Source organism: Alosa alosa, chromosome 1, assembly GCF_017589495.1.
Source record: "Alosa alosa isolate M-15738 ecotype Scorff River chromosome 1, AALO_Geno_1.1, whole genome shotgun sequence".
Lineage (NCBI taxonomy): Eukaryota > Metazoa > Chordata > Actinopteri > Clupeiformes > Clupeidae > Alosa > Alosa alosa.
This window is the reverse complement of record NC_063189.1, coordinates 22,465,076-22,491,710: the sequence shown is the minus strand read 5'-3', so window position 1 is coordinate 22,491,710 and position 26,635 is coordinate 22,465,076. Positions and strand designations below refer to the sequence as shown.

The 26,635-nt window shown below is 44.9% G+C and overlaps 1 protein-coding gene across 1 annotated transcript in view; it reads right to left on the bottom strand.

The window, feature by feature from the left end:
• Positions 1-2,919: 2,919 nt before the first annotated feature.
• Positions 2,920-26,635, bottom strand: part of fbxo41 (F-box protein 41) — a 59,314-nt gene continuing 35,598 nt past the window's right edge. Inside the window, exons 4-13 of the mRNA XM_048249301.1 lie at positions 23,651-23,724; positions 19,636-20,000; positions 16,805-17,040; positions 16,061-16,176; positions 11,840-11,992; positions 11,482-11,577; positions 11,161-11,279; positions 10,050-10,208; positions 9,669-9,784; positions 2,920-8,481 (exon numbers count right to left, since the gene is read on the bottom strand). Of these exons, the coding sequence (XP_048105258.1) occupies positions 8,419-8,481; positions 9,669-9,784; positions 10,050-10,208; positions 11,161-11,279; positions 11,482-11,577; positions 11,840-11,992; positions 16,061-16,176; positions 16,805-17,040; positions 19,636-20,000; positions 23,651-23,724 (1,497 nt within the window). The 3' untranslated portion in view covers positions 2,920-8,418. The remainder of the gene's footprint in view (positions 8,482-9,668; positions 9,785-10,049; positions 10,209-11,160; positions 11,280-11,481; positions 11,578-11,839; positions 11,993-16,060; positions 16,177-16,804; positions 17,041-19,635; positions 20,001-23,650; positions 23,725-26,635) is intronic.

The window sequence follows — 26,635 nt, the reverse complement described above, 5'->3', positions numbered from 1 at the left end:
TTTTACACAACGTCCCAACTTTTTCTGTTTTGGGGTTGTAAGACAGAATCAGTCCTCAGTCATCTAAGAGTTCAGCATTTCTCCTCATATCCAGAACCTTATAGATAGATAGATATCTCTCTCTAGGTCTCTGCTCATATATATTAGCTCTACTGAGTCTGGTTTAAAAGCATTGATCCAACTTCTGTTAATTTGATTTTGTTCATGCTCAGAAAAAGATATATGCTTTCCAGTATTTGCAAGGCCTGTGTCCCAGAACTCTCTACAGTATGTGTGTGTTAGTGTGTGTGTGTGTGAGAGAGAGAGAGAGACAGAGAGAATGAGAAAGTGAGTGTGTGTGTGTTTGGAAGAAGTCTCAAAGGCATTCTCCTCCCACGTTCTCTGGAATTTTATGGAGCTCTCATACGGAAAGACACTTAATAGGGTTCTTGAGAAACAGCATGATCTTCTCCTGGGAAGAGGCAGCTTATGCCTGGTGTTGTGCCCTTCTCTTCTGCTCCGCTAGCCTCTCTCGTCACCATTACAGTCCCCAGACCTGTTCCGTCTGTGCTTGTGTGTACATATCCCCATTTAAAGTGGAGTGTGTTTGGTGGGCTGTCCTCCCATCTCGGCCCCTCCCTCTTACATAAGATCTGGGAATGTTGCACGGAGGCAGGAATTCCTGTGGGTGAGACTTTTGGAGCAATGCAGCTAATGAGTCTTCGGTGCAGTGCTCTCAGCATGAGAGGCTGTGTATGTATGTATGCTTGTGTATGCTTGCTATGCTTTCAAGGGGACGTCATCTCAGCGAGACCTCTGTGGATGTACAGAACATTGAGTATCAATGACAAAGACACGAGGAAGTGGAGCAGCAGGATTGAGCAATAAAGTGTCAATGTGTGAAGAATTAGACGGGCCCAGAGGCCAGAGGGCCAAATAGGATGGCCTAAGATCTGGCCCTGTCACAATCCCCAGTGATTTATTATTCATTAGTGATGCTCTAAGATGATGTAAACCACAGTGATATGTGGCGGGCCTTGTGGAACCCCCTCCTGAGAGGATGATGCCAGCGTGTTAGTACAGAACTCAGTGTTCCGAGCCATCAGCAGTGGCTATTCAGGTGGAGTGTACCGGAACAAATTTATTTGAAGTGGCTCACAAAAGCATGACCTGTTGAATTACTGTGATTTACATTAACAATGAGCAAGATTTACTGCCATATTTAAGTGACAGAAGCCTGTAGAAATGTGGATCAGATAAATGACTGTTGATGAGTGAGAAAGGATGAGGGATTACTCAAAGATACTCTACAATAAAAATAACCATAGGAAACAGAGCACAGGGCATCAGAATTGTGTGTTTAAGTGTTTCCTGAGACAGTGGAAAGGATCCCAGATAAATACCTATTCCATTTATCTGACACAACTGAACATTACAGAAAAGCACAACCAGTGTTGTGAGTGCTGAATGCTTGACACTGTTGAGGCTGGAGACAGTAAACAGCATATTAGACATGTTTGATGGATGAGAGTGTCTTCCCTGCAGCGCCTTGATAATTATAATGAACTCATTAATTTATCCTGACTACTGCAGATGTCTCTCCCTTTGTGACAGTGCTAATGAATCAATCATTCACTGCAGGACAAAATAGCAAGATGGTTAGACATTAAATAATATTCCAAGCTGATTAGATAGGTGCATGTGAGTGTGTGTTGCTCTTGACCTTGAGGGCTAGAAGTAGCATGTCATGTTCTGATTTCTGCATACAGTATGTGCATGTGTTCTATCTAACAGTTCTGTTTACAGAGACGTACAGTTAAAAGATGGATTGATTTTGCAGCTGCACGGAACTGCATGGAACATTCTATATGGAACAGTGACCAAACTTGACTGTAAGAAACGACTCCCAGTATTGTGTAAAGGCGTGAAGTGTGCCCCCCCCCCCCCAAGGCCCTGGGTGGGTTCTGAGATCGTCTGGGAGGTGAGCGGATGCTGACCTCTGACCCACTAGGAGCGCACCTGGTCCACCGCTTGCTGGAGTGTTGTCTCTTCTGTGCTGATAAGAGGATTGAGTAAACATGGCACCAGGGACCTGCGGCAGGTGGCCTGGCCCTTCCCCTGAGACCAGCGCTCCTCATTCATCAGTCCCATCAACAGGCTGGTCTGAGGCCAACAGCGCTCTCACAACAATCACACACAGCGGACTCTCCAGGCAAACGCCTGCTAATGGGAGCGATGTGCGGAGCTTCAAATGGAATATTACTGCCTCCCTGTGCCCACATCACGGCTCAACATGCACCACATTTCACCATGCCACAGATACAATGATGGGTCAGCACTACTGTGTTCTGATTCTTATGATAACTTCCTCCCTACTTAGAAGATATACAGTATGTTTTAATCTACGCTACCAGTCAAAAGTTTGGACACAAATACTAATTTGTATAAATGAGTATTTGTGTCCAAACTTTTGACTGGTAGTGTATTTCAGTCCAAGTAGCTTGAGACATACTCCTTGTTTGAAATAGTCATGTAATTTAAATGTCATTACCAATCATGTAAGCTGTGTCCTAACTAACTGCTGTGAAATAGATGCCCTGATAAGCAAGGGTAGTTTCACAGTATTTGACTCTTTATTTAGCAAGGAACTTACAAGGAAATCAACATACTGTACATTCCTGCCAGTTATCAGCCTGAAGCCATGTGATTTAAGTTGAGGCACAGGCACACAATTAAGCAAGCTGCTATGTTCTCATGCAACATATTTGATTACATGAAAACAATCGGTTGATGCACCACTGCCATCACAGGCTGTTCATAAAACACTGTATTTGCAGTGTAAAGTGACCCATTCAACTGAATGAAATCCCAGTTGGCCATGCAATGTGCACTGCCTGACCATCAGATGAAAACAGCTAGAGGGACAAAGACAAAGTGAGCTGCGTCAAAATCTAACTTTATTTGCACTATGGACACTATTGCAAATGAGCACACATTGATTTGACAGTAACATAACCTATATACCTTTGATTGGCTGAGCTATCTAATTATAGGCACACAAAAGACTGCACAGACTACACTGCAGCCTTATCCCACTTAAGAACCCAATACCAAGAGGGCAGGTATGTATTGCACACTATTAAAGCACAGACAATGAGAGGAAGTCATAGAGGAGTCGCTCCACTAGTAAGTATATAAAAAAAAACCTTTTGACAAGTCATCGGAAGATCACTCCATTCATCCCAGTTAGTATGTGTTGATCATTTGGTCCAAAGCAGCATCACCAGCATCTTTTAAAAATTCCACATGATGTTGTCCCAGTGTCTTAAACAATTTGAATAATATTGTTTGCTTGAAATAGTGCAACATTTGAAAACGCTAATGCATCCTGAAGAATAAACATGTTGTACAAGACATCTCAGATATTTCCTGAACTCTTGCATTGGGCACAGAAAAAAAATAAGAAATAAGACATTTCTGCTAATCTTAAATGTCTTAAATACAACATATTTGCTTGCTACTCATCTGTCTGGATACATATGGTTGTTTTTTCCTTATTTTACATAATCCGTCTGGAAACTACATCAGATTTTCAATGTTTTTTTAATTGAAACAATGTACTGTGCAAACACAAAACCAGTAGCTAAATGGAAGTTATCACTAATGTATTTGGTACGATCCACTACGGAAAAGATTTTCTCCAACATCACCAAAACAGGACTGAATTCCTGAATGGATGCACTGCAGCTCCAGACATTGTGTACTTTAAGCATTATGAAAGGACATTTTTTTCTCTACCAGACATCTCCAAAAACAACTGAAACAGCCAGCCAAACAATCAACAAATCATCCAGGCAACCAAAGAAATAACAGATTTCTTTAAGTAAAATAAGTCACACTTTGTAGATGCTGTTAAATTAATGACACTCTCCAGCCTGTTCATATTGACTTGTAATTGTAACTATTAATTACAATTTGTTGTGCAAAACAGAAAGCGCACAGTGAGAATCTATATGCACCAGTCAGTGACACTGATAAAAGGCCTCCAGCACTTCAAATGATGCTGAAGTCATACATTTAGTTCACCTTCCAGAACACAGGCTTGCTGCATGTAAAATGCATGTCAGGTCCACTTCAGGCATCACATTGGTTCTCTACACAAAAGCAAAGACATTTCTTGTGTTTCCCCACAGAAATAAACATCCTGATAAGTTATGGCATGCCACTGAAAATAATAATTAGCTTTGTAATGCAACAAATGGTCTTAAATATGAGTAAGCATTCAATAAGGCATCACAAATGCATGGTCAATATCAGTAATAGCAAGAGTAAATAAAGACTTTGAAATATTTCTAATAGTTCAATATGATAAATATCAAACTTTAGGTTATGATATCTGGTGTGACAGAGTGCTGGTAAAAAATGACACCATATTTAAACCAATGTAGCAATGGAGCAACAATTTATGAAGAACATGTTCACTGTGTTGCCCAAATATGCGTTGAGGTAATGTATTATTACAATTCAAACAAATGGGAATATAATACAATCATTCACACATGGAATATGCACCGAGAGGTAAGAGAGGTACTGTACAAGAAAGACAGAGATACAAACAGCATGATATGTTGGCACAAATCTGGTTTTAGGAAAAACAATGTTTCACTTGCATGTAAATGTATTACACAAAGGCAATTAAATACTGACACCTCAAGTCCATAATTTCTGGCTGGCTTAGAGGAGAAGACAAAACAAAGTGAGACTTCACATCCTGCCTGTTGGTGCAGTGAATCATCTTCCACTGAAATTCATATGAACTCCCGAGGCAGAAAAACAACTGACTGTACTCGTCAAATGAAGTTCTCTAATTGGAAACAATAAAATATTTCAAATATTTCAAACTGCATTTGAACATGTATTGACTGAATTCATAGCGACAAGAAACTTCTATGTTGATTGCATTTGTGGTCATTTTGACAGAGTGACTTGCAGAACACGTACATTGCATGTACATTAGATAAAAGAATGATTTACACACACCTGGAATGTGAACACATGAAAACTTGCTGCTTTTAGAGCATTTCAATGCTTTAGAGCAGCTATTACCTTCAATGTCATGAAATATTTGAACGAACCCACAGAACACCAGAGTTCAGTCTGACAACAATGTTTGGTTTTAGCAAAGATGAGAGGTTGATTATGAGCTGATAGGGAAACTGTCATTGTCTTTTTTCCACTTTCTCCTTTTGCTGTGACATGGCTGCATGAAAAATGACAATGACGTTGTGCTATGAGATAGCCCATGAATCCTGTGGTATCACACTGCTTTAACAGAAATGTGTAGTCTTGGAGAAGTGATAACCATGAACCTCTATAAGCGCTTAGTAGAAAGTGCATCCATCATAAATGGAAAACATAGATAAAGAGCTCAACAGAAAACAGCAAATACTATAATACTTTTTTGACATTTTGACATTTGAACTGTATTTTTTTTTTATCACAGCGGTGCAACAACTGATCAACCAAAAATAAATATCATAAAAACCTCAGCAAGCAGTTCAGCTTTTACGTTGACATGTCTACCCACTACAGCAGAACAATTAAGAAGGCAACATGATGTATAAACACAAACATGCCAACATAGACATCTCTCTTATAGAAATAAATAGTTCAAATAATTTCATCCTCTTGTTAAATAACTCTTTTTGTTTCCACATATAATATAAATTATCTATATTACATGACATACTGCAGAGCCAACACTACTCCTCAGAATATGCCATGTCCATATTGTTCCTTCCAGTTTCATTCCAAAGCGCTGGAAACAGAAGAACCAAAAAATGGCCTTCTCCAAGCTGACCTCATAGACCTTGACATTATTTTCCTTAATGAACAATTTATATATTTACAGATTAGTTTTTGTCTTCAGGGGACAGATTGTCTGTGGTAACTGAACAAGTAACTCAAAAGTCAAAGCATGATCTCATGGAGCGCTCCAACCTGGCTCGCTATGTTGGACCCTTCTTTACCATCTGAATATCAGAGCGATGGCTTAAAGGGGTCCTGTTCACAGAAGGATGCCGAGTTGTTCCGTTTGCCCCTGTCCTTCACCTCTCTGTGTTAGTGCACTGTATGATGTGAGCAGATTGGTTATAGTTACAGTTCCACTGAACTTGATGTGCCAGACGTCAGTTGTGACTTTCTGTGGACTACGTAGCCTTCAATGTTTCACTCAAATATTGCACTCTGCCAGAGTACTTTAATGCCACCTCACCCAATGAAACCTCGGAGAGTAACCAGACCCTGCAGGGGAGTTTTTAAGACAGGAAGTACTATACAGTGCTGCATCATGGAAAGCCTTCCCTGGGCTCATGCTCTTAAAGCAGACACATCAAAAGTGGACTTAATGACCCATCTGGACGCACTGCACTTACTGGTTAGAAATGGGATCAGATAATCAGTGACTGGCCCAGGAGAAAGAGCACCGCTGTCTGATGGTTAATCCATTGGACAGAGTAAATACCTGTGCTGTCTTATTGCATGAGCAAGAGTTTTGTCTTTGAAAGAGCATCAGAGTTAAAGTGAAACAGTCCTGCGTGTCACCCAATAAGCAGAATATAATTCCAGGCAATGTAACACTCATGATTCTACAACACAGACAAGTCACACTGCACACACATCACATCAGCCCATCTACAGCACTGGGTGTCACAATCCAGAATCGGCTGTGGAGTCCTTATGAGGAAGCCAGTTCCGTCTGGCCTACTGAAGTCTCCATCCGTATCAGGAGTCTATGAAAACCACAGACATACAACAGACAAAGAGGCTGATCATATCTGTCTAAGTCTATGGTGCCTGAAACAAAAGTCTAGCCACTTTGTTAGTCTGTTTGTATGTTTTAAGATCCAAATACCAACTTAAATTCAAGCAATACATCCTGCATATGGCTATGTGCCTCAGAGAGAGGTCCTGTGGACATGGTGGTGTCCATTAAAGCACTAGGTACTGGCTTCTGGCTCAGATCACATTTTGCTCACAAACCACTAGTGCACTGAAAAATGAGTAGGCGTGTTGCCATGGAAACAATAAGGCATGACAACAGAAGAAAGAACCAAAGCTGAAGCCAACAGACTTTCATAAAAACAAAAAAATAAAACTCAACTTTGCCATTCTCTCTTCTTTAAATCGGTTTGATACTTTCTTTGACATAGCATGTACCCCACGTGTCTCAGGAGCCCTGCTTTGAGTCCATTAACTGTGTCGCCACTGTGCTTGGTACAATGGACATAATGTCGCTGAGAAATGTGCCTATGCATTTGAGCAGCTGCAGTATAAAAGGCATCTGTGCCTTTTAAACCTTAAACTGACAGATGACCTTCACTGAATCACTGAGTCATGTCTCCACAGACATGACATATACTGCTGGCTAAGAATGGTATGACAGACTGAGAGGAGAGGAGAGGAGAAAAGAAGAGAGGAGCGGAGAGGAGAGGGCAGAGAAAGGTGGAGAAGAGAGCGGAGCACCTGCAGTCAGTTTACAACATGGACCTCCCTAACCTTAATCAAAACAAAGTCACTCAACAAACATGTTGCAGAGTCCAACCAACCAAGTGTACAGCTGGTGTGTTCTTCTTTGTTTTGGCTTTTCCACTGTGTACCAACAATACCCTCTCAATCAAACAAATGCTCAGGTCCTTGATTAAGTAAGTGCAGTCACAATAATGTGTTCAATTCCAGTGTTTTCTGTTGTTATCGGGTTCTTTCTTTCAGTATACATACACTGAGAGACACACACGCACACGCGCTCACACACACACACACACACACACACATACACTAAGACCCATACTCACATCCCGTCTTTGTTTATTCAGCCAGACAGCCAGTGCTGAGGATGAGCATAGAGGAAGCTGTGAGTCACAGGTTGCAAGTAGGCCTACAGAACGAGCACTACTGATTTCATCCAATGCAAACCAAGACACACTCTCATTTTGTCTGCAATCTGAACATGTGCTCTTTCTGACAAATGTCCATAAGATATTAGATGCAACCAGCAGTCCTCTAAAAAAAGGCTTGATTTTGTAATTTTGTAACTTTGTGTTGTTTTCCCAGTTGCAGATGTGGTCTATGAAGTCATAGATCATCATAGTCTCTGAGAACACTGAGAATGAAGATTACAGGCAAAGTCTGCCTGGCAAGAAGTCAAAAAGACCTAGATTGTCCACTGAAGTCAATTCAAATTGTGTTGGAAGTGTTGGAATTCTGCTTGGTGTGAATGCAGGTCTGTTTCATGATGCGTCTTGAGAAGTGTGTGGCCATTTTCTCCTCTGAATCTGTCCTCTGAGTGCAGTACAGTACAGTCGCCCTTGGCAGTGAGGGCGTGGAGTCAGAGACTGGTGAGGTGGTGCCTCCTGCTAGCGCTCAGCATGCAAAAGAGGGTTAGCATAAACCATCGGCTTTCACGTGGAGTATTTTGGAGAAACCTGGGCGCTTCTTCAGTGCCTGGGAGGTAAAAAAAACAGCACGAGAACAAGAGCATGGAGAGACAGCCAGCACAAAACCCGAGTTTTAAGATGACAGAAATCACAATAAGAGTGTGAAAAGAGGGAAAAGAATCAAGAAAGAATAATTTGCAGACTTTAACCCTGCGTCACAATCGTATAAGTATAGAGCCCTGTAGAAACAGCATGAAAAGACTAACTATTTAGTTCATTCTTTACTTTATTCTCTGCCCGCTAAGTTGTGTGACTCACGGAGAGAGGAATGCATTTCTGTTCTGACTCACACGCTTTGTTAAAGAGATTGTCTAAACAACATAAAGAGAGCTCATCACTGTGGGCGGTTGTTCTGTGTGAGCTCCTCACTTGTGTGCATCACTTCCTCTCGGGTCATCCCAGCTCTGTCTTTGAGTGCCAGCTTCCTGTGCTCAGCACCACCGATCCAAAGGGCACTGGTGAAACTTGCGGACCGATGGATTCACTGGTCCGACTCCTCCCACGTACTGGCTGCTTCATCTCAGCTACTCACTTAGACTGAGAACGACGGATTCAGGAAACCCAACCACCCCCTGAGATGGTACTATCCCTGCTAAAACTGGCCCATCTGTGGAGGTGCTCTATGGACAAAACTGTGGCTAGAGCTTATTCTTTGTTTCTACCATTCTCTCATAGCTCCAAAGCAGTGGAAATGCCTTCCTGAGAGTCATAAATAACATAAGGATATCACTGACTGTATGGATGGTGTGTGATACAGGTCAATGTTGTGTCTGCCTCAATAAAAATATGTTTTTTTAATTCTGGTATTTCCCTGAAGTTGGTAATATAGTATCTACACTCAGACATTCCCACATTCAGTTTGTACTGTAGGTCTGTGTCCTCCATCCATCTTCTGGTGGTATGCAACAAGACTCAACTTTAAATCCACCAGGTCTACAGGCTACTTCACAAACACCTACAGTATCATTTATGCATAGCTATGTATTAGCATGTTGTTTATCATATCAAGGCAAAAGCTACATGTTAGCAATATTATTCATTCTTACCAATCCCACAAGAGTAACCAAAAGTTACTCTCTGTGCTTCACCTCTCTGTGGACACAACTTAAGGAGCTGAATCTGGTATCAGTTCCATTCACTGTAAAGGTCACAGATGTAATGCCTCCTGGTGCTACTGCACACTGCTCACTGTACCTGCAGCTTGTTGACCATCTCATCGAAGAGTTTTCTGGCCTCTGGGCTGTTGGGGTCCTCAAAGTAGTCCTCAATACCAATCTGTACCACAATGGACTTCAGGTTACGACACACACCTGTGTGAAAGGCATCGCCGTGACATAAGAGACACAGAATCCAGCTCCAATTCAGAAACTCAGTGGTTGAATGAGTGTGTTGAACAGTTTACTGTTGATGTGGATGCTATGTATACTGGGAGTGGAAAGAGGGAGTTTTGACTGAAGAGAGTGAAGGTTTTGGCAGTGTGTGTGAATGTGTGTGTGTGTGTGTGTGTGTGTGTGTGTGTGTGTGTGTGTGTGTGTGTGTGTGTGTGTGTGTGTGTGTGTGTGTGTGTGCCCTCACTGTTGAAGTGCAGTAGGGCCTTTGGTGTGACCGGTGTGGAGGTGAGGACCAGCATCTCCAGGCCCTTCAGGCCCTCCCTGCAGACCTCGGCAGCCACCTCCTGGTTGATCTCACTCACATGGTCCAGCTCCAGCACCTGCAGCCTCATGCAGTTCCGTGCTGAAAAGTACATCAGCACACACACACACACACACACACACACACACACACACACACACACACACACACACACACACAGGATATAGCAAATCTTTGATGTTGTTAGGTAAGAGGCAAAAATGTTGTAAGCTCGCCGGATGACTAATGAAAGGTTCATATGAGTATTTTTGAACCCCAACTCCCATAACCAGCCATGAGTAATGAGGGTGACAGCAAGATGTTCTTTCATTTGCACATCTTATGTAAGATCATGGAGTTACGGACTAGTCTGCCTAACGCCGCAGCCCCAAATGTCACATCCCTAAGTGTTCGCGCCAGGTATATAGTATATATACTCTTTTGATCCCGTGAGGGAACAGGTATCTGTCACATTCAGGTGGAGTGGGAAGTTGAACACGTCCGTCAGGGCAGAGTGTTCCATACAGGACCAGGCCGAGCCCAATGCACTCCCTCATTCACAGGCACACTGGATCTCAGACACAAGCCCTCACCATCTGTATGCACCACCGCACACCACCAGCTCAGAAATGTCATTTCCCCTGCCTTAAGTGCTCCGGCGTCTTGTGAGCGCCTCACACACAACACAGGAAGACAGACGCTCCCTCAAAGCCTTTTCAATTTCCTCCCCAAAACCATGGGCTCCACTGACGAACAGAACTCTGACTTCACCAGTTGGGACTCAAAGAAAACATAAAGAAAATGAAGCAGGCAAATTGTTTCCGGCTCAAGGAGTTCAAACATGAGTCAACTGTGTACCATAGGCTTAGGAAAGAGACAACATGGCTCTGAAATACATAGCTCAGGTACAGCATTCAAAACAACGTCTTTGGTCATCTCACTCTGTGAAGCTGATACACTGGGAACATAACGTGTAATGAATAGTGTTCTATAGCCATTCTAATATCTGTATGCTTTATGGCTGCACGTTTCATTTCAGGAGCAAATCACTCACCCAGAGACGCCAGGCCTTGGATGCCACATCCAGCTCCACCCACTCCCAGGGCCCGAAGGTGGGGCCAGCACCGTCCGATTGTCTGCAGACATCTGTTGCTGAAGCGTGCTGGCTGTTGACTATGAAACACATATTGCAGGATGATCAGATCACGCAGTGTTTCATTTCTAAACCAACCAAGCGAAGAGCATTTGGCCTCCTGGATGATCATTATTAAGGCATTATGACTGAGTATATACATAAATCTAACTAAGTGTATGCATATAAGTTGAAAACTATTCAGCACATCAGATAATTCAAATTTTCATTCTTGTCTCTCACCATGGATGCAATGGTGCCACCTGCAGGGAGATGATGTCTCTGCAGCCTGCTCCCAAAGCCCAAATCACCTCCTGTCCAACAGGGTCTGTAGCACTCCTAAAAAACCCACAATAACACAGTCAATAAGGGCCAACATCCACAGATACAGTATATTGATATATATTTACAATATATATATATATACTATTATATATATATATTCTCTTTCAAAGGAATGAAACCTCTCTTCATGGAAGACAGGAACTGCCCTGATAGAATATATTTTAATACACAGAGTTCACCATGGGTGTGTAAATAAAACTCAAAGCCAAGAAGAGCCAAGTCTTGCACGCCCATCACTATGGCGTATAGTTCTGACCTGTAGGTGACAGCCTGCAGGGCCCGGCAGTAGCAGCTGGCCAGCCAGAGGGAGCGGTCGGTCAGCAGGTTGGGGCAGTGGGACACCTTCAGGATGAGCAGGTTCCCACCGGTAGCCTTCAGCAGTGCCTCCAGGCCCTCCTCAAGACAGCCACTGTCACACGGTCAGAGAGGAGCAGAGACACTCATCACCATACTGCTTTAAATAAATCCATATACATACTTAACAGTGTTTCCCATACATTGACTTATTTGTGGCGGCCCACCACAATATCAACATTGACCACCACACAATGATTTTCCAGGTTGTACTAAATTGTGCTTAAATCTGGTTAGCATCATAACCACGCCGTGCTAATTTGTTAATAACTGTTGCATTCAAGTTAATTCTGCAAACCAACCACCACAAATGGAATTCAATAATCTGGGAAACACTGTTTAATACTATACTAACAGCACGTTTCCATCTTTTGGGCCATAAGCATAGTGTTTGCCGCTTTTATTAAATCAATGAAGTTATGTTACCTTGGTCAATCGTGTTTTCTCATGTCTTACCTGAGTTTGATAGTTTAATGTGCTAGAAAGTCTAGATCAGTTGTCACTGCAAGAACTAAAAGATGATCAAATCACTATGACTATGCTTTGGATCACTGTTCATAAGCCAATCCAATGGAACACTTCACAAATACAGGTTCTTGGACAAAAATAGACTCAACAACATAATAAATGGATGATATGTGATGACTGCAAGGAGCACAACAATGTCACCACTAAACTAGGTACTAAATTACCAATTTTGTACTCAAAACTGTGACTTTATACTTTGATAACTCTCGGATACATAGAACGGAAACATGGTGTCAGGAGAAAAGTGACAGAAATGAATAGAATAGGGAGTAAGTGGGAGGTGCTTTCAAATATCTGGCAGCTATAAAAACAAAAATGTCTGATAATATTCCAGAGAGGAGAAAGAACAAGCAGAGAGATAAAAATGAAAAGAAAAATCAAAGGCTTTAGTAGCTTTAGCATAATATCTCAGTGTCCCTATGTGTGTGAGTAATTCCTTTTAATACCAAAGGATTTGTCTTTCAAATGAATTATAATACAAATCATGGCTCTTCCCATACTATTGTGTGTGGCTGAGGTTTGGAACAGCTGAGCTAGAACGCTGACTACACATCACTCACACACAGGCATGTGGGCTAACTCACAGCATGTCATCATGTCCACGCAGCCGGCCGCTTAGAGAGAAGCACAGATAAACCACTGGGCGACAAGGGGCTAGCTGTGCAAGGTAATTAGACGGAGAGATACAGAGCGATATAGAGAGACAGATAGAGAGAGAGAGAGAGAGAGAGAGAGAGAGAGAGAGATATCGAGAGCAATAGCGAGAAATGGTGTCAGAGCCAGCTGCCTTGGCTCATGCTGTGGATTCTCTGCTGTGAGCCCCCTGCATCCATCCTCTAACGCAGACACCTGCTGTAAGTCAGCACACTAGCACACACACACACACACACAGACACACACACACACACACACACACACACACACACACACACACACACACACACACACACACACACACACACACAATCTCTCACTCACACACACACACACACACACACACACACACACACTCTCTCACACACACACACACACACACACACACACACACACACACACACACACACACACACAATAACACACACACACACACACACACACACACACCACTATCACCGGCCATGGAGTGGCGGGTGGTGTGTAATGACATGACAGAATCGTGGGTTCCCAATCCTCCTTGCGGCCCCAGAGGCTGCTGCAGGGGGGGAGTGGTAGAGTGGAGGCTTCTCTTCCTCTCTCTCATTTCAAACACAAACATGCCCCAGTGATCAAGCTGTCAGAGTCTACAACACCTGCTCCATCACATCTGCCTGCACCTCTCGGATGCCAAAAATAACAACAAATATGTCACTACTCCACATTAGGTGGACTAAAGCACTTACGTAACACTGTAAATACTAAAAGTGATGTTGCATTACATGCACGTGTAACACTGAGTTGCTGTATCTGCCTTCCTGCAGCTCAACTTGGACAGCGCTGCTAATAAGATGGAGACCATGTATATTTACCTTATCTAAAGAAGCTACTTAGCATAAACATGCCTATTGAATGAGTACAATCAAGGGAACACCATGATAATGTACAGAGTGACATGAAGGACATCACCATCCCATAGGAACCAAAACATGCTAAAGCACACGCTTCTGTTCACACTAAGGGCTCTATCTTGCTCTTTTGCGCAATTGACTTTGCGCAAATCGCTTTGTGGGCAGATCTTGGGCGCTGTGTCTATTTTACCGGCGGGATAATGACTGTTGCGCCTGACGCAAATCTAAAATGGGGAGGTCTGTAGTAGCTACATTATTCATGGGTGTGGTTTGGCCGTAACGTGCAATAAACCAATCAGAGCGTCATCTCATATTCCCTTTAACAACAGCCACGCTTGTTCCATAGCGGATTGCTATTATGATGGCGGATTTGCCAGGCGCAGCCCGGAACGGTTCACAGCGCTATAGTCAGTTGGGAACAGTTTGCTATTGATTTTTCCTCTTGACAAAATGTAATACAGAAATGTCACTTTCCGATGTTTTGGGATCATTCTCACTGAATCACGAAGTTATGAATGCATGGTGATATTTTTGCAATGTAATCTAACATTACCTCACTATAGACAATGCAGATCTGTCAGATAAGCTCTCCTCTCCCGTGCTGCTGCTGGGGCATTTGGGTTAAATGGCATCGGCATGCAGTTCAACATCACGTCTCATTACGTAAGTCCTCTAATATTTCCTAATTTATGTCATCAACACATCCGTGATTCGTGGAAATGTGTTCGCTAGATTTATACCTGTTTTTTCACGTCGGACACCACACTGATTTCCCTCGTGTAGCAATATTTGTCCTTGTAATTATGTATGGTTTGGAAAAATGGGAACTGCGTCGTATAGATGAGAGGAGCAAAGTGCATTGCGCAACACAGGCGCCCAAGCAAGCGCTCCTGCAGGTGTAAGCTACGACTGTATCTTACCAACAGGCAACTCAACAACGAGAAACAGTTTCCAAGTTGACCTAACTTTCCAACTCTGCACAGTATCCCATTAACTGCATGACAGTAGGCTATTTACAATATTTATTTTATGTAAAGTAAAGTTTGTAAACACGTTATCATCAACTTAATGCACGCACTTTTGTTAGAGCAGGAGAGAGAATAACAATGAATAGACGCAGCAACTACAGAAATTGTAGCCAAGGCTACTTGCTGCTTTCTTTTACTGTCTATGGTTGCTGGTTAACAGCCCATAATAAGCTTATTTAAGCGGATTCACAAACTCAAGACTTCAAGGCCATCATGGATATAAAACGTTTTTTGAGAACAACGAAAGGATGGAGGGAACATAGCAAAGTTTGGAGTTATTTCAGATGGGCTACAACAAGGTAGGCAAAATTGTGATGCTTGTCAAAACCTTAGCGCAGCTGGAATAATGCTTATAGGCTGATGTTAAAGCGCACACAATGTTTAAAGCCATACATAACGGTAAATTGGAACAAAATTAAAGGTAACTTTAGCCTTTATAGGGCTGTATAAAGTTGTCCAAATTACAGTAATAGGTCGTAATTAGGCGTTGTTGTTGTAAAGATATTGCATGTAGATGCACTATATAGGCTACTAAATTTTTAGTTGACCAATGCACAAACAAAACCGGGAAACGGACAAATATTATCAAGGCTTTGAATGTTTCCATCTGTGCACAGGGTGTCTATAGATCGGTGTGCATAGCATTCATTTCTGCAGGCCTGTGGCCATGCATGCGCCCTTAAAATAGCATCTGAATTTGCGCCACTGACTTTAGACCACGAGGTTCCTGGTCTGTGGCGGAATTGTTTTCTGAAACTGCAAAATATCAACAGAGACCGTTTCTGCCGAACACCCCTCTTTTTTTTTGCTGAAACACCCCTGATTATTACATGTACCTGTGGAGGGAAAATTCCAATATCGCTGACTGCAAAATAGGAAAGACAAAAGCGCGAGTATACAAAGTCAATTGCGCTGGTGTGCAAGATAGAGTGTAGTACCCGAGGGAATCCTCTGCAAAAACCAAAACTCCGGCTTCATGTGTTACCATCTGCGCCCATTATGTGTTGAGAGCAGTGAGTGTACCGTGTGCTCTTGAGGTACTCCTCCTTCGTCTCCTTCTTGCCTCTCTGCCTGGGTTTGAGGTTCTGCAGAATAAGGGAGTGGGTCTGCGTGCACCACTGCGACAGCGTGCTTAAGAACTGAAAGAAAAGAACACAGAAAAAGAGAACAGGAGAGAGAGAGAGAGAGAGAGAGAGAAACAGAAAGACACACGGACAAACAGAGACAAGAGAGAGAGAGAAATCAGATATTTAAAAGTTCAAAGACAAATTATACTGTTTTTGTGAAGTTACATGGTGTTTTTCACTACACACAAAGAATTCCCCTTATATCATAAGTGCTATTAATAGATAACTACTTATATACTTGTGGCAGGACATTTCTTCTGGTAGGAGATGCATCTCATTACAGGCTAATTTACATTTGCAGTTAGACTGGCACGTCGTGGCCGATAAAATCTGAAATGACTCATGATAATATGTGAAAATCTGTCAGCATCTAACTCAGAAAACTGGGCTCTCTTTCAGCCCTCGACATTTGGTGTATGTCTGAATGGTGGCGTCAGCGACAGAGTTATTAATAGCCTTGACTCGGTTATGGAGACACCACCGTACACCACCTGGTGCCAGACCAACAGAAGTTCTCTATATACTAATAGCGGTAGTACAGTAATGTATGTGACACATCAGTGATGAATGAGACTGTACTGTAGCTAATGACGGCAAATCAGAGAGAGGCCAGATGGCGTCCACTGCTACGGGCTCTTACCTTGGAGGAGATGCGGGCATTCTCCAGGAGGACGCGAGTCCAGACGGCCGGGTGTCGCGCCACAAACTTCCAGTCGCGACACACCTCGGCAGCACGCAGCAGCGTCTTGGTGTCCAGGTAGGTGAAGATGCAGAAGAGGGCAGCTCTCATCTTCAGCACCTCTGGGCTGATCACCTCGTTCGACTTGGAGGGGCTCTTCTCGTGCCGGCAGGGCTTGTAGCCCCCCTCAGAGCGACCTTCACAGGGACAACAGGGAGAGACACAGGGAGGTGACAAAGGGAAAATGTAATTCCATGGTGGGGTAGCTAACCACTGGTAAGAAAAACACTAAGTAAGTGGAATCATTCATTCTTTTGTGTTTTCATTAAACATAATGGCAACAAAAACAACCATTCTTAAAGCAAATGCTTTCAGAATTCTCTCTCCTGAAACATACACAGGATGTGAGCTTTCAGGGATGGCTTGGTTGTAGTTCCATGAGTATCCACAGGGTGTCACTAGTGCACAGCTTGAGACAGAAAGCCTTTTGCTAGTCCCTCATCCCTCCTAAACACAACATGCCAGCCAAATGCTGAAGCCAAGCTATCTCCAGCACAGCATTGTAAGTAAAGAAGAACACGAACAGAACATGGTGAGTCACATGTGTCAGTGCTTCAGATCTGGGCAGGGTGGCTTGGGAAGCAACAGGCTCTTGAACGCACCACGCCTACACTCAAGATTTTCACAGGCAGCACACAGCCAAGTGCTGCGGCATCAACAAAAATCCTTCAGATCACACCATGGTGACGGACATGTCATTTTCACAGAGCTATGTTAACAAAGTGGTGCAGCAAAACACTGTCAGGCTTTCCTCCTCAGGAACAGGGATGCAAGTGTTTCAGCACTTTCTATTGTGTGGAGAGGTTTCCTCCTCCTTCTCCAATGCAATGCAATAACACCTGCTTACTCACAGGACCGTCAGTGTGAGAAGTCTGGGAAGAAACCATAAAGGCTGGCTGGTGTGTATTGGTCTGTGCTAGGAGAGATGCAGTAATCAGCTGGTGCCCTCATAAAGGAGTCCCAGCGAGCTCAGATGACTGGGGAAGGAAGGGCTAAGAAAGCTTCCACACCCAGGAATCACCCTCTACCACATCTTTATAATGAGAGAGAGAGGGAGAGAGGTGGAGAGGGAGAGGGAGAGAGGGAGAGGGAGGGAGAGAGGGAGAGGGAGAGGGAGGGAGAGAGAGAGAGAGGGAGAGAGGGAGAGGGAGAGAGGTGGGAGAGGGAGAGGGAGGGAGAGAGAGAGGGGGGGAGGTGCAAACCAGGGAGAATTCTAGATGGAGAAACAAATGCATGCTACAAAGACAGACTCAGAGGAATGCAGCTGCTTGCCTGCAGAAAGCAAAGAGGTGGACGGAGAGGGAAGAGAGGAGAGAGAGAAGAGGAGAGTGGAGAGAGAAGAGAGGAGAGGAGAGGAGAGGGAAAAAGGAGAGAGGAGAGAGAAAGAGAGGAGAGAGGAGGGGAGAGAGGAGAGAGAGGAGAGGGGACAGGGGAGAGAGGAGAGGGGACAGAGAGGAGAGAGGAGGGGGAGAGAGGAGAGAGAGAGGAAAGAGAGAGAGAGGAGAGAGAGAGAGAGGAGAGGGGACAGAGAGGAGAGAGGAGAGAGAGGAGAGAGAGGAGAGATAGAGGAAAGAGGGGAGAAAGGAGAGAGAGGGAGGAAAGATAGAGGGGAAAGGGGAGAGGGGAGATAAGAGAGAGGAGAAAGAGGAGAGAGCAGAGGGAGGAGAGAGAGAGAGAGAGGGGAGAGATATGGGAGAGGAGAAAGAGGAAAGAGGGGAGAGAGGGGAGGTGAGGGGCAGCACTCTAGCCTCATGAGGCCTCCCTGAGGAGGGAGGGAGTGTATGGGCAGAGGTCATGCAGGGAGGTGTGTGTTAAACACTACCACAGACAAGGATGTCTACTCTCACACACATACACAAAAACACTACTGTACCCATGAGCCATACATGACACAGAACACTTACAGAATGCAACATACCAATACTGTATAGAAAGGACCTCAATCTAAAGACTAAAGACTCTCAATCTATACTATAGCACACAGTGTCCCAGTGCTGGTTACTGTGAGGCCATGTGCAGAATGTGCGTGAGTGTGTCATACACGATGCGTCTCCAGCCGTGAAGGAGGAGCAGACGGCCCTTTACTCATCCTGCCAGCCCAGCTGATCTGGAGTCAGGCGGAGGGTGGCCTGGTCATAACTCACCGCACTCTGACACTGCTCTCTGGTCAGCAGCAACCCCGAACGCCAGCTGGTCTCGCCCTGACCTAGTTTCCCACCAGTGGTCTGGGCAGTGGGCCTGAATGAGGCCAAGTGCTGAGCAGCCTCTCTGTCGTGCTGTCACACACACACACGGAGCCTCGAGATGGCTGGAATTTGTGTGTGTGGGAAGAACACGTCACTTAACGTACACATAACATGGGGGCTGATGTCATGGTCGAAACAATTCATAGAAGACAATTACGAGTTCACTGTCCTTATCTGTACAATCAATAATGAATCAGATAGCTATGTGTTAGCTTGACATGTCAAGTAAGCGGTTTAATTATGGATGAGTCTATGGGCATGGTAGTGACCATGGAACACCGTACTTTGTATACCGCCAATATCCTGTATTCTATATACTGTATCCTGAATGACCTGTTTTACTGTGTTGCGTACTGTATATGAGCAATTATGTTTTATAATATAAAATTATATATATATATATATACACACACACACACACACACATATATAAACACACACACACACACACACACACAGATCACAGATCTGTAGACGAGTGTGTACCCAGGCGGTATGCAGCTCTGCTGGGCTGCTGACAGTCTGCAGGGATGCGGCACTCCTGGTCCCACAGCTCGGCCTCGGACTCGGTGGTGCGGGAGCCCACGTCCGACACGTCGCCTTCCTCGCCCTCCGTGCTGTTGCGGTACGGCCGCCGCTGCCAGTTCTGGATGGCCTGCTTACGGAGGCCCCAGCTGCGAGAGGCCCCCGCCCGGTCGTAGCCGCCGCCACCACCACCACCCTCCCCCAGCCGGCACTGCACGTGATAGTACTGGGCCTCCAGACACTCGTCCATGGGGTGCATCTCCACACTGTCGCTGTCGTAGCCGCCGCCCGATCCTTGTGACATCGACTTCACATGGCCTGGCACCCTGTCAGAGGGAGGAGAGAACAGACCTGTCAGGAGCACACACACACACACACACACACACACATCACAGCCTCCCTCACACTCACACTAAGGTAGGCTGTGGTCACTCCCGGTTTGCCGAAGTGTCGCTGACAGTCAATATTAGGCCACCACAGTCTGGGGGACACTCAACAGAGATGTCAGAACAGCAGAGTTAAGGAGACAGGCAGGCAGAGAGACTGGACACGTCTCAACAAACCTCTGTTTCTCTGGTCTATAATTTCATCCATTAAACGTCTTATTCAAGCATGTTACTCCACGTCCTGAGTCAAACAGGTGTTTCCACAGTGGTGAGGATAAAATGAGTCACTTGGGCTGATGTTTACACTGGAAACTCTGGCAGTGGGCTGAACCCGTCAGACAGTTGGGACATTCACAGTGCATTGTGGGAAAGGAATGTTCTTCTTCAGGGCACTTTTGAGAAACAAACTTTCCACTAGGGAGTCTGACAGCCAGTGAGGCACTGCAGCTGAAAAAGGCTGTAGTGAAATAGCTCCTGCTTAGAAGGCCACACCACTTAAAACATGATATTGGAATTTTTCAAACATTTGTCCAGTAGGAATTATTATATCGACCACTATACATCATACACAGACACACACACACACAGACTGGGCCCAGTGCCTGGCCTTTCCTCCACCTCTGGCTGGATGTGAAGCTCAGGGAGCAGCCCGTCCTCCTGGTGGAGCCCATCCTCTCCTCTGCTCTCCTCTGCTCTCCTCTGCTCTGCTCTCCTCTGCTCTCCTCCTCTGCTCTCCTCTGCTCTCTGCTCTCCTCTCCTCTGCTCTGCTCTCCTCTGCTCTCCTCTCCTCTGCTCTGCTCTCCTCTGCTCTCCTCTGCTCTCCTCTGCTCTCCTCTGCTCTGCTCTCCTCTCCTCTGCTCTCCTCTCCTCTGCTCTCCTCTGCTCTGAGTGCTGCTGTCCTCTCCTCTGCTCTGTGTGCTGCTGTCCTCTCCTCTGCTCTGTGTGCTGCTGTCCTCTGTTCTCTGCTCTGTGTGCTGCTGCTCCTCTCCTCTCCTCTGCTCTGCTCTGTGTGCTGTCCTCTGTTCTGCTCTGTGTGCTGCTGTCCTCTGCTCTGCTCTGTGTGCTGCTCTCCTCTCCTCTGCTCTGCGTGCTGCTGTCCTCTGGTCCTCTCCTCTGCTCTGAGTGCTGCTGTCCTCTCCTCTGCTCTGTGTGCTGCTCTCCTCTCCTCTGCTCTGTGTGCTGCTGTCCTCTCCTCTGCTCTGAGTGCTGCTGTCCTCTCCTCTGCTCTCCGTGCTGCTGCTGCAGCTGAGGCTGCTGCGTGAGGTGCAGATGAGGCTGGACGGGCCAGAGGGCGCCTCACTCAGACACAAGCCCTCAGGCGCCACAGGCCTCCAGTGTCATATAGGGTGATACAGCAGTATAATCCCCTTAATTAGTGAGCAACTCTTCATTTTTAGAACACTCATTTGGGATCCTGCTGGCTCAAAGCATGAACCATTAAAGCTCCTCTAAGCCAGAATAGAGCATTTGAGTAGAGAATGTTTAACGCTGGAGATGACACACAGTCAAAACAGTTAGCAATTAGCATTGTTAGTTAGCTAGTAGTTAGTTAACAGTTCGCAATGATGGAAGAAGGCAAAGGCATTGATTAGGAAAGTGGTGGGGACATATACCCTCCTAAAATAAATATAAATAATTCATAATTATAGAATTTTAATTCTTTACCTTTTGTTGGTCAAATATATTCCTTTAAAGTTTGTGAAAAGCCAGTAGTTTCTCCCTGAAGCCCTCAGTCAAATGCTCAGTATCTGCTATTACTTTCCACCTGTCTCCATCATGATTCATTATGCCTATGCAGTGGAGTTTGCAGTTTGATGAAGTAAGAACTATTTAACCCTTTGGGCCCTCGGCTATTTACTAGCTTTACTTTTTTGGGGGACAGTCTAGGTAACCCACATTTGGCATAGTAATGTGATCACAATACCTGCATATGTCTTCAGTCAGTCTTTATATCAATGAAAAACATTAATGCAAAGAAGTTATTATAGCTTGTCAAACAGTTAGTAAGCTGGCTAAATACAGCTAACAGCTGCTCGTCACGTTAGCAGATGCACACACAAACATGACGACAAAACTTTAAATGATCATTAGCAGATGCACACACAATCATGACGACAAAACTTTAAATGATCATTCTACGCTTGACACATTAGCAGATGCACACACAATCATAACTTGAAATGATCATTTGACGTGCTATAAATACTGGAAGGACGTTTTTCCATAACACAATTCAAGACTAAATTCATGTCTTTTGACAGCATCTCTGAGCTGCCATCCACTGACCATCCTCCCACACATGTTCCATCTTAAATAGCATTCTTGGCTGCACAGCTTCTGAACAGCAGTAGCCGACAGCTCGTCTGGCGAATGCCACACGGACCCGAGTTGGCCATTTGGTGACTCTGGCCACGTCCGTCTGACTCCAGAAGGGAGGCACCATGATGTGACGTCACTCTGGGGGAAGCCAGGCGTGGACAGCAGGGTCCACAAACAGTCATGTTTTTTCCCCCTTCTAGGCTCAAATGTCTGGGTTGTGCTGAGCAGTTGAGCCTGCCATGACTCCTGTGAGCTCACTCACTCACACACGCGGCCATCATCTGCTGCTGATCCTCGAATACCCAGCCCAGTGCTTTGAATCCTCATGGAGTCTTATGTAAGGATGCACACGCCTATATTTAGCTCAAGTAAAAATAGGCTTCATCCTCAACGTACATGAATATCAGGGACCGAATACATTGGCAAGCGTGGTCTTGCCTACAAAATCTCTGCAGTGTTGAGTGTGAAATGACACGTGTGTCTCAGTGGTGCACACAGAACTGAAGGCCATCAGGAAGGCCCTGCAACACGTATAACAACCTACAAGTATCCCTTAACAATAAAATGCCCTCAGCATTGTGAGGATGATAGGCAAATGTCACCCTTGTTATGAGACAGTTCACATATAATAACTTTTCCGACCTCTAAACTGTCTCATTGTTGCTAATAAGGCTGAACTGATTAAGTGGGACAGCAGAGGAAATCTTCAGGATGTACTGTAGCAAGTGGGTTTCATTGACCATTGACTGAGCACTTAGTCATTGTGGAGTGGACGTCTATAGTTTCTATTGATTGAGGGAGGCTTTCAGGACATTGTTGTTTCCCGCCTCTTCCTCCAGAGGGTTGAGGAGTGTCTGAACGCTGCCTGGAGGTGAACTCCAGTTACAGTCAGGGGCGTCTGCACGGTCTACTGAGCACACGCTTATCTCCACTCACGGTCTACCGCACAATAGCCATCTACAGGACCCAAGGCCCCCAGGACAGGTTGCCAAGGATACCGAAGAGCAGCCATGCCACGTTTGACAGCACAGTCTGGGAGGGATCTGATGCAAATGATCAGAGACAAAGAGCTACACTTTAGCTGTGACTTGGCATGCTACTTCAGTAATGTAATGTTATATTTGGCAACATGATTGTTGATAATTGTTGATTGTTGAAAATACATTTCACAGGTGTTTCACACAGATTAATGAAATCATCATCCTCACAGTAAGGATGAATAAACTAGTCCGGTGCAGAGTAGTCATGTTAGCTGCGTCCATCAGACTTACCCTGTGCTGGGGGAGGAGTGGCGGTCTGACACCTGGTACATGCCTCTGGACGTCCCAGAAATACTGGAATTCCTCTGCAAAGGAAAGAGAGAGAGAGAGAGAGAGAGAGAGAGAGAGAGATAAATAATCCATCCCACTCTAAACAAAGACACAAACCCCAACGGCCGGCAAAGACACAAACCCCACCGGCCGGCATTCACCTGTATCAGCATTCATTTCACAGCACAAATAACCCAGAGCTAGACTAGCATCAGCATTCTGACATGTACAGACCAACTGCCAGCGGCATATGTCTGGGAAGCTGTTAACAGGATGTGGACGGGCAGCATTTCAGACAGCACGGACTGGCAGTCACGACGCACAGAGCTACGGCGCGCAAATGTTCTCTGTACAGCTGAGAGGTAATTAGCTTGGGTGAGGGTGGCTGTGCCCAGCGCCGTGAGAAGGCTGGGGGAGCAGGCAGAGCAAGGGCAGCAGAGCAGGAGACCCCATTTCCTGTACGTGCTCCACGCACTCCTTTATCCTGTCACTCCATCCACGCCATCTCTTCCTCTCCTACACTAACACAACCCCCCTCTCCCTCTCTAGTAGGGGTTTTCCCGTGCCACACCCACCCATTACTCTACTGCTGGTTTTCCAGCTTCCCTCCATCTCTCTCGGTCTCTCTCCTCCCTCCATCTCTCTCGGTCTCTCTCCTCCCTTTCTTCTCTCTCGGTCTCTCTCCTCCCTTTCTCAGCTCTCGTGGCTTTAAAGGTGAGGTGTTGGCTGGTGAGGTGCCAATGCCTGTTGAGATGGGACAGCAGCCAGGGGTTGTGGTGGTGCTAACAGAGACTGCACACATGCACAGAAACACAGACACACCCACCCACTCTCACACACACAGACACACAAACACACACACACACACACACACACACACACACACATACAGTACACACTCACAGACACACCCACCCACTCTCACACACACACACACAGACACTGGGACCTGTGCCAGTGGAAAAGAAGCAGGAGGAACAGGGAGCCCATCCATCTCTGCATCGACCCATATAGGCATGAGCTGGGCGGAGGCTGAGTACATGCCTCAGAAATGGGCTGGAACCAAAGGTCTGCTCCATCCATCTTTCACACACACACACACACACACACACACACACACACACAGAGAGAGGGGAGAGAGAGAGAGAGAGAGAGAGAAACAGACCTTCCTTTCAGTGCTGAGCCAATACCAGAACCAGAGAGGGCTTTCATGAAGATACTTTCTGAATTAAAGACAATCATTCAGCACAGAATTGTTAAAGACACTTTACTATATAATACAAATTGTATTGACCTTTATTACTTCATTTATTATTTTGTATGGATACTTTTTATGTGTTTCTGGGCCTTTAAAGTGTAGACTTAAACAATAAAATACACATACACAGCACACTATCTCTCCCATCTCCCTTGTCATCCCCCTAACACACACACCAAGATCCCTGGCAGTTGGGTTAGCCCCTTGAGCCGTGGATCTGCCCAAGGTTTCTTCCTTAGTAAGGGAGTTTTTCCTTGCCCCTGTTGCTCTTAGGTGCTCCTTGTTGGTGCCCCCCCCCCAATCCCAATCCTCCCCCACCTTTCTTATGCAGCCCTTGCCACTTAATCTACTAAACCCCTCTTCTACTGCACTTTTTACCCACCCCCCCATAAATGCAAAAATAGGCTGACACCAGACATAATTTCACTGCATTTCTTACATCCAGTAACTTATGCATGTGACAATAAACTTCCTTGTATCCTTGTATAAAATGCTGTCAAACTGTGGGAAAACCATGCAGTGATATCTTTTTAACAAACCCTCTGAATAGCGTTGTCTTTGGCAGAGGATGGAGCAATTAAACCTCAAACTGTACAGGTGATGTCAGTTTACTGTTCTTCCTTGTGAGCAGTACAAAGGCACATTTTAAAGGTGCAGCATTTAAGCACATTATACAGGTTTGTTTATAGATTCTGAAGTATGCTTTTGCAAGTAACTACTTTTTTTTTAAGATCTTAAAATCATTTTTGTTGACCTATTCCCATGTGTTGTTTCTGCTGGCCACCATAGACTATTCACTTCATTATATAGTCTTGTGATCTGGGCTAGTGAAACAACAAAAATGTACAGCTCCTCACTAAATGTATCTGCAAACTCCATCAGTTAACTTACTATCTACTGTGCTGTTGGTGGTGCTGTTGGCCTGTAGCTAGTTAACTCATTATTTTAGATACAAACTCCTTACCGCTGCACAAACGACTGTTATGTTCTAAAACTGTCCAGAAGTGATGTATTTCTACTTAAGCTTATTGAGGACTTTAAAAAGCACTTTTCAAATGGCTAATGTCAATTGATTTTCATAACAAATACCTCTGTAGTTCTCTCAGCCTAACTGTGCAGATAGCCCATAGGGAGGTGTATTCACTCTGGGGTTTCTCTCTCTGAACTGGTCCACTCTCATCTCCTGTGTCCTACTTAGAATGAAATCTAAAAGCCTACTTCTCGTAATATGGAACATACAGATTAAAAAATTACCCTGAAAAGTGCAGGTTCCATTCTTCAATCCACAGTCTGGCAATAAAACTGAAGAGAATATGAAACAGTGTGTAATAATAACAGCACGGATTCTCATGATGCGGGTTTCCATGGAGATGTAAGGGGGACCCGTGTGATGTCAGCAAGACTGGCAGGGAGTCGCCAGTGGGGGGGTGGTAAGCGCCTGGGTGGACCCCCATCTGAGATTGATAGGTGCTGCTGATCATCTCTCTCACCTCCCCCTAACCAGGCTGATAGGACAGGGCTCAGCCCGGATGGCCACCGAGAGAAAATAGAACACAGTCAAAATAGTATAAATATCCCCATGAGTCGTCATCAGCTGAGAAAACAGCACGAGGCACTGAGATGGCTGATAAACCGTAGGCTACTATGACCTACAATTTGAAATGGTTGACACAACAATCTTTTTTTCA